Raw genomic sequence first — 9,757 nt, forward strand, 5'->3', positions numbered from 1 at the left:
ACGAAATGAGGACATTTTTGTACCGTTCTAGGCACCAGTACGGAAAATATTGGCTATACCGGCCGGTACAGTACAAAATTAACTACATTGATTTCTTCACATGTGATTGCACGCCTAGTTTTGGGTTTTCTCACCATGTTTGTATGAATGCTTGTTCAATTTTTGATAACATGTTCTTGAATGCTATACTTGTTATTTGGATAATGCAATATAATCATTGGATAGTCTAGAAAATTAGTTTCATTGGGTAAGGTGAGTTCTAACTCATTCCCATCTTGTAACTTAAACTCTGAGCTTATATAAAAGGTTGGTAGATTGATATTTTTTTCTTATACTTGTCAATTTCTATATTGTAACTAGGAATTAAATGTACTACTTTTGGGTGCTACAACCTAGGCCTTCTAAATTTATAAAATAGACTATTTTGAGGGAGTCTATCGTTCTAAACAACTTGTGTTTTTAAGGAAATAACAATTAATTATATTTTATTGATAATTCAGTAGAATTTATACACATAATTCAAGTTCAATAATGTGAAAGATAGACCTACGTCCTAAACTTATGGCCACAATGACCATACTCTTAAAGACTAGGACATTACAAAGATTAACAATGCAATTAACCTATAGCTCAACTCACTTACCCGTTGGGCCATATATAGCTTTGTGGTTCCTATAAACCCTGACTAACTAATAGATAGTCTTTAACAATTAAAAAAGAAAAATCAATATGCGTAACGTACTTCACTTCTTATTATTGGCGAAACACACATAGGGTAGGCTTTTTTTCCACCCTAGCTATTTTTTAATCCTTAGTTTTTCTTGTGGGTTTTTTTTTTTTTTAATTTTTAATTGGTTTTTTGGGGGTGTGCCTCCTGCTTTGGATATAAATATGTATCACCCATTCTTGCATCTAGGAATTAACCCCTCCCCAGCCTCATCATCGCCACCTATTCATAGATCCTTCTCACTTCTAAATCTAATCCCTCCTTTAATTATATGTATGTGAGTTTATGAGAGACTTTCCAAAAAAGAGTTTTAAGAGACTGCGAAAAGGCTAGGATAGTTGTATTGTGCTTTCTTTGGATCACCTTGTATACAATCCGTGATGCATAGAAACATGGAAATGTCTGATGGTATAGTGTCTGATGGTATAGCAGAAGATAAAATCGAACAAAGCCAAGAAGAGGAAGTTTCTCATCAACAACTCAAAGCGAAGAAACTTTCATGTCATAAGTTGCGAAGACACGACTCCTTAGACATCGAATCCAACAGCGTACGAGGTTTTCATGGCCATGACTCCAAGGTCTCCTTTTAATATTAATAATTAATGTGTTTTTTACTTTTTTTTACATATTTCCAGTCTAGCTGGAGCAACATCTTACATGACATCTTTACTAAAAACACTTTTTGGTTAAACGCTTAGATTTTTCAGTTATTTCTATATATTTAGTTTACAATCATTTTTTTTTTTTTTTTAAGGATTTCAAATTGTTTTCATGTCAAGGCCAATCGAAATACTAAAAGAAAGACTGGACCTATCATATTAATTGATGGATGTCATTTAGTACATCAATCATACTTCTATCAATTCAAATCTTTCATATACATTTTTTTTTGTTATAATACTGTATAATTAAAAGTGATGTACATCATTGATGATATAGTAAAGAACACGGAGTAAAATTGACCACAAAAAAAAAAAAAAAAAAAAAAAAAAAAAAAAAAAAACCAAGTTAAGCAACTGTAATAATTCTTCTTCTTCTTACTCTTTATTTATTTATTTTTACAATCATTCTTCTTCGTCTTTTTTAATTAACAAATTCTGATTTTAACATTCACGTGTATTTTCTGGATTTTTTTTTAGACCATGGCGTGGAAGGTGATCTTGCACCTAGCATTTCAGAGCATCGGAATTGTTTATGGGGACATTGGTACATCACCATTATATGTGTTTGACAGCACCTTCACAAAAGGCATAAACCATAATGATGACATTTTGGGAGTCCTTTCTATGATCTTTTACACCCTCACACTGATCCCTTTGGTCAAATACGTTTTCGTTGTCTTACGAGCCAATGACAATGGTGATGGTAAGATTTTACATCCTTATTTAGCTGCTCTTTAGGTTAATATATAGACATACAAGTTGCACATAATCACAGGCTATCCCATGCGTTTGCCATGACAATTTACTGTGCACCAAGTGAATATATATATATATATATATTCTGTGTCTTAACCAGATTTATTGATCAGCAGAATGCCACGCCTTGTACGGCTCATACTTTAAAAAAAAAAGAAAAAGAAAAAAAAAAGAGAGCGGATATTTTAAATGAGTTCCATGCTAAATATTTTCATTATTCTATTATCAGTCATTACTTGCCAATATTTACACATTGATTTTTCAAATTATTTCTTTGAAGGGATGAATTTTCTAAACGTAAATCCTCTTCTCTAGTATTCAGCTAGCTTATGAATATACTAAATCCTCCACCACAGTTTTTTTTTGGATTCTTTAGTAGTGGATTAAATTTGAGATATTTTCCCAATTTCTTATAAATGTAAATAATATTACCTTTAAAAAAAGAAGTCCTCTCACCTCAGTTTTGTCATGGGTGCGTATTTAATTGAAATTCAAAGCCCAAATATTTGCAACGAAATCCAAAACTCTACAATAAGATTAGGTGTAAATGATACATTAAAAAAAATGGGCCCATTTGAATAACCTACTATATATGTTAATATCTTTTTAAAACATTTTCAGATTCTCTCTTGAAAGAAAAAGTTCAAGACGAACTCAAGTTTCTAAGGATTCCATTGTATTAAAGTATAGAGCTTTCATGTGTTATAATAGTACCAAATTAAGCTTCTACAAATTTTATTACAAAAAATTGTACAAATTGATGTAAAAAAAATAAAAATTAGTACCACTTATACAATATAATAAATGGATATTTAAATTTTTTCTCCTGATTAATAACAAGTTAGTTTATAGGGTTTATGTAATAAAATTTATAGTATTTTTAATATTGTTTAAATAAAATAATTCTTTTTAAAAAAAGGAAATTTTGTTTGTATGCACTAAAGTAAACATGGAGGGAATTCCCGAACTAGGGAGAAGCTTGACTAGCCAGGTCCGATCTATTTATGAAAAGACCGTTTCTGAAAACGATTCAGCGAGTACCAAGTCAAATGTTCAGATCTTAAAAGCCAAAATTGCAAGCACCTGGCCTCTTTTAGAAGAAGAAAATAATAGTAATAAAGCCTTTTAGTTTAATGGTTAAACTTCATATCAGCTCAGTGGAAGTTGGAAGATTCAAAATATCCAAACTTTTCCGCTGCTCGTGAAGAAAAGTGGGGTTGATGGTCTATCTGATCCCCAGATTTAGGACATGGCTTTACTTTTTAATATTCATGAGCATGCATGTATATTATAATTTAATAGAATAAACTTCCACAATAACTGTCCCTTTTATATTTCTCATATGTTTTCTCAAAAGTCTTTTAACTTTCATTGACTAATGAAGTTTATAATACGTATATACACATGCGCACCCATAATTAAAAGAAAAATTACCTGCTGTGAGACACGCTACATTGTAAGGAAAATTTATATTCATTTTAGTCCAAGCTTAGATGTGACGTGACCATTTTTAAAAACGTTACCCAATTATTCTAAACTTTTTCTCAGAACACGTCTATTGCCTTAGCCAAAAAAAATAAATAAATAAAAGAAGAGGACTTGGAACAACTTAATCAATTTAACAGTTTGCTTCCTTTTATAGAAAGAGATTGCATAGTAACAAAGTTTCTTATTTATTTCTACATTTAAACTTTTTCCTAGAGCAAGAAAGAAAATTAAAAAACAAATATATTGTTCCTCCTAATTGACGAGTAATTAAACTATTTTAGGCGGGACATTTGCTCTGTACTCTCTCATATGCCGATTTGCGAAGGTCGGTTTGATCCCTAGTCAGCAAGCTGAAGACCAGGAGGTCTCAAATTTCAAGCTTGAGTTACCAAATAACAGTCTAAAGAGGGCATCATGGCTTAAGTCTAAGCTTGAGAATAGCCAGTTTGCAAAGTTCTTCCTTTTGTTCGCCACCATGCTTGGTACTTCCATGGTGATTGGAGATGGTGTGCTCACTCCTTGCATCTCAGGTTTCTTTATTTTCTTATTTGATGTTTCTGTGAAGGCCAAACCTACTGAGAATTATGAATTATACAGCTGTTAAGAAGAATCCTGTAGCACAATACTATAATATAAAATAAATAATTTATATTATATGGAATCTCTCCCATGAGGAAACTTTGGGTTAGGTTAATTACTATGACTCTCATAACACTTATAGAAGAAAAGGGATTTTTTTTTTTTTTTAAATGTGAATTTTTAGTTTAGTTTCCGTTGATAATTTGATGTTGTATGAAAAATTAGATAAATACATTAAAATTAGATTTTAGGAATAGTTTTCAAAAAAAAAAAAAAAAGTCTTTGTCAAAAGAACATAGTATAATGGAGTTAGAGAGTGCGTTTGGACTCAGCGTTTTGCTGAGTCCACGTTTCACGTTTTGCCCTTTTTTTTTTTTTTTTTTTTTTTCCCGGAAAAGTGAACAGTAAAATCACATGATTTTACTGTTCAGAGACAAAAACACTGTTCATACACTGTTTTGGCACTGTTCACGCACTAAAAATATTAAAAATAGGTCCCACGGTACTATTTACACATTTAAAAATTATTTTGCTACAGTATTTTCAGTTTTTAGTTTTCAGTTTTCAGTTTCAGCAACAATAAGTTCAATCCAAACACACCCAAAATATGACAAGATTGATAATTTATGCTTCAAATTGTGCAACAATAAAAGAGGCTCCCACCTTCACAATTTCTTCGGAGGTAGTCTCCGCATCCCTTGCCCGCACGCCATTCAAATTTCGTAGGATTTGTTGGAATCTGTTAGAATTTAGTCTTACTCTCTCATCTTCTTATCTGACTTTTGACTTTAAAATGATTTTCTGTCACTTTTGATTGATGGCAGTTTTATCAGCTGTGGGAGGGATCAAGAAAGCTACATCTGCTGTGTCAGATGGTACTACGTACATCACATGCACTCTTTTTTCTTGGATTGCCATTTCTTCTTATCTTCCACTTTATAATGTATGATGCATTGCATGGTATACATATATATTTTCAACGTTATTAATTTTGGTTTCCAACTTTGACTGTTAATTAAGAAGTAGACAAAAATAGCTGAGTTGGAATCTTTCCTCTTTTCAAAGGAGTACCAAACTATCGAAAATGAAATTTTTGAGAGTTTTAAACTTTGAAATTTACATATAGGCTAAGCTCTAGAGTCCTTAAATGTTTTGTGGCCAAATTCAAGAAACGAGGGTTATCTACGTTGAAAAATTGCAAGTGCATGCGTGCCCATACTCCAATATTATTTTGGAATGAGAATCTTGAAATATCTATGCTTAGATTACATTTAAGTTTTTTAACATTTAACAATATCATTATTTAAATTTCAAGTTTTTATATGTTAAAACGATATAAAAAAGATGAGTTTATAGTTACAACATTAGATTAGCATGGAATTTTGTATCCATGTATAAAAAAAATGTAATCTAATAGTGTGATTTTCAAAATATTGATCTAATAAAAATTTATTAAGTGGTATAATATCAATTATATTGACATCGTTTGCAATTTGAACTCAACTATATATATTTATAATTTATAGCAAAAATGTATAGTGGTCCTATTTTATAGCCAAAAAAAAAAAAAAAAAAAAAAAGGCTATGCCTTTATTTTTTATATATAATTTTTATTTTGAAAATATAATTTATAAGTGTATAAAGTAATTTGAAAATCAATACGAAAGTGACCCTTTTTTAGGCAATATTTTAGTAGGAGTTAGAGTTGTATTTTTACCGGATTATCCTTTAATTTTGTCTTTACTTAAACATAGAGGTGTGAGGGCATTTTTAAACACAAAAAAAAAAAAAAATGAGGATCCCAAATAGGGAACACCCCTTAAATAGTGTGTGTGTGTGTATATATATATACACACATATTAAGGCCTTGTTGTTGTATTATATAATACATCCTCAAGCAATAATATAGTTCATCCATTCCCTATGGAGAAATGATATGTCTACAATATTTTTACAACAAATTCTAAGTGGTAAGTTGTTACTAGTTGTTATTGTTGAGACAAAAAACTAGTCTTAGTGTTAGGTTCAAATTTGAACCAATAATAATTAATCACTTATGATTTGTTGTGAAAATATTGTGGACATAACACATCTCTTTCCTATGTCCTCTTTCCTATGTCTCCATGACAGCTAGGCGGTCAATTTATGCAAAAAAATAGAAAGACAATATAGTTTATTTAAATTTTTACGAATAATGTTGTCTAGATTGTATTATGGGTTGTTGAATGTGGAGCTCTATTAATCAAACCATTATCTGAATGATATTAATTTAGTCCACTTTCAATTTCTTAAAAAGATTATACGACTTTTATATTAAGTAATCACCAAAAAGACACTTAGGTAATTCATATATTTTAGAAAACTTTTTATGAAAAATTGAAAAAGTTACCAACTTTTTCAATTTCTCATAAAAAATTTCTTAAAATAGTTTACTAATATATACCCAGACATATATTAGTAAAAGAAATGCTAACAGATACCCTTAGGGTAATGGTTAATAATCCATTTAAAGAAAGTTTTTATGGAAAAAGAAAAAAAAAAACAATTAATCTTTTGACATCTTTTTCCATTTCCTATAAAAGTAATATCAAAACCTTTTTAAAATAAATTGTTAACCATTATTCTAAGGACACCTGTTAGCATGACCCTATTGGTAAAACCCTAATTATAATTAATTTGATAATCTAAGCAATCAACCTAAGAACTTCTACATAGTTAATACAGTCAACTATAGTGCGATAAGCATTAGGCATTAATCAAGTACTAAGTTTTTAAACTATGGACACTGTAATTATTGGGCTCTTTGTTCTTTTCTGGCATCCATATGTCTTCAATGATCCTAATTGAAGCTTGAGTAGCCAAAATGAGAAACTACCTGCACCAACTTTTTAGAGAAAATTATATTATCATACATAAACGAAATCAAATCAAATGATCCTTAATCCTAGTTAATTATATTATCATACATGTATTACAATATTTATACTACTTCTATATTTGCAGATATAATTGTCTGGATATCAGTTGCCATCTTGATCTGTCTATTCTTGATTCAAAGATTTGGAACTGACAAAGTGGGCTACACTTTTGCTCCAATAATTTGTATTTGGTTTGCATTCATCGGTGGCATTGGCATTTTCAATTTCATCAAATTTGATCCAACAGTTGTCAAAGCTCTAAATCCAGAATACATTATAGAATATTTTCAGAGGAACAAAAAAGAAGCATGGGTTTCCCTTGGTGGCATTGTCCTCGCCATAACAGGTTAGAATTTGGTTGCTTAATGAAACTCTATTTGACTAACTTTGAGAATTCATTGATAGAGTGTTGAAATGAAAACATGCAGGAACTGAAGCCCTATTTGCCGATGTAGGCCACTTCACAGTTAGGTCCATACAAATAAGTATGTGTTCAGTGACTTACCCCACTCTTGTATTTGCATACACTGGACAAGCAGCCTTCCTTCGCAAGCACAATAACCTTGTCGGGGACACCTTCTTCAAGTCTATTCCTGGTAAAACATTAAGGGTCCATTTAATAATACAGATTCAACCTACATTTTTTTCAAAGTATATTATATATTTTTTAAAGAAAAATGCTAAATTTAGGTTGTACTAACAATGTAAGATTTACATTGTAAACTAAATAAATGTGTACAATGTTACAGACATTTATTTATTCTAGAATGTAAGATTTACATTAATAATACAATATAAACCTATAATTACCATTTTCTTTTTAATTTCACATTTTTCTAAGTATAATATTTTTTTCCAAATTACCCTATTTTTTAAAAGTTGAAAATAAACCCTATTATTAATTGTTTCTATAGCCACACCGTTTCTTCATATTATTTATATGGGCAAAACATAGATATAGTACTTAGATATTAATTCTTAAGTTCTCCCTTAAAATTTTGCTATGGCTGAATTTAACCATGAAAAAAAAAAATCACATGACTAAATTTTAAGAAATAAACCTAAGAATCAATACCTAAGTACAATATCCATATATATATATATATAACCTCTCCTTCGTACGGAGGTTCATAATACATATATTTTGTTTGATTTGGTGTTTGGACTATTTCTGATGCAGGCCCTCTATATTGGCCAATGTTTGGTATAGCTATATTGGCAGCCATCATAGCTAGCCAGGCTATGATTTCAGGATCTTTCTCTATAATCCAGCAATCATTATCACTAGGGTGTTTCCCTCGTGTGAAAATTGTGCATACATCGACTAAGTATGAAGGACAAGTTTACATACCAGAGATTAATTATCTTCTAATGTTGGCTTGTGTTGCTGTTACTTTAGGTTTCAGAAGTACAACAAGTATTGGCAATGCATATGGTAATGCCAAATTCTACTAACTTTTCATTTTAGCCTTTTCTTATCTAAAATTTTAACCCACATTCTTTATTGCATTACAGGAATAGCAGTGGTGTTTGTCATGACCCTCACATCTTCCTTCCTAGTACTAATCATGATAATGATATGGAAAACCCACATACTTCTCATTATCTCATATGTTCTTGTTATTGGTACTGTGGAGCTAGTCTATTTAAGCTCAGTCCTCTACAAATTTGACCAAGGAGGATATCTTCCCCTAGCCTTTGCTGCAGTACTAATGACGATTATGTTTGTTTGGAACGATGTGTATAGAAGAAAGTACTATTATGAGCTTGATCACAAAATCCCTCCAGATAAGCTCAAGGAAGTTGTTACTGGCACAAACATTAATCAAATGCCTGGGCTTGCCATCTTCTACTCAGAGCTTGTTCAGGGCATTCCACCAATTTTCAAGCACTATGTTGAAAATGTGCCTGCATTGCACTCGGTCCTTGTTTTTGTCTCCATCAAGTCACTACCTATAAGTAAAGTTCCAGCAGAAGAGCGTTTCCTCTTTCGCCGAGTAGAAACTAAAGAGCACAATGTGTTTCGTTGTGTTGTGAGATATGGATACTCAGATGTGCGCAATGAGCACGAGCCTTTTGAGAAGATGTTGATTGGAATGTTGAAAGATTTTATTGCTAATGATGTTTTTTGGTTGTCCCAAAATGTGCTCAACAATGATGAAAATGGTGGAGAATTAGACGATGGAGTGATTGATGGAGAGAATGAAAATAAGGATGTAAAGCAAGTTGATGAAGAGAAGCAACGAGAGGCAATAGAGAAGGAGATCGAGGCAGTGGACAAAGCATGCTGTGCTGGGGTTGTCCATTTGTTTGGTGAGAATGAAGTTATTGCACGCAAAGGAGCTGGTATAGGAAGGAGAATTATAATAGATTATGCTTACAATTTCTTGAAGAGAAATTTGAGACAGAGTGACAAAGTGTTTAATATTCCTCACAAGCGTATGCTAAAAGTAGGCATGACTTACGAACTTTAGAACTTGTTTTGACGATGGTTGGATGACACTTTGATAAATTTGTACATATAGAATAAGAATGGCAGTTTCATTCATGAGCATGACAGACATATAGCTCATCTAGATGTAAACCCTGATAATATTTATGTCAAAGAAGTTTATTTATACGCTTAA

The 9,757-nt window shown here is 31.3% G+C and overlaps 1 protein-coding gene across 1 annotated transcript; it reads left to right on the top strand.

The window, feature by feature from the left end:
* The first annotated feature begins 906 nt into the window (after positions 1–906).
* On the top strand, positions 907–9,757 carry LOC112006945 (potassium transporter 5). Its single transcript, XM_024039266.2, has 8 exons — positions 907–1,305; positions 1,867–2,092; positions 3,915–4,163; positions 5,037–5,087; positions 7,216–7,476; positions 7,559–7,726; positions 8,311–8,565; positions 8,646–9,757. The coding sequence occupies exons 1-8, from the start codon at positions 1,108–1,110 to the stop codon at positions 9,602–9,604; spliced, it is 2,367 nt and encodes a 788-aa protein (XP_023895034.2). The 5' UTR covers positions 907–1,107; the 3' UTR covers positions 9,605–9,757.

The sequence above is a fragment of the Quercus suber genome, unplaced genomic scaffold (assembly GCF_002906115.3).
Source record: "Quercus suber isolate HL8 unplaced genomic scaffold, Cork oak 2.0 scaffold_526, whole genome shotgun sequence".
Lineage (NCBI taxonomy): Eukaryota > Viridiplantae > Streptophyta > Magnoliopsida > Fagales > Fagaceae > Quercus > Quercus suber.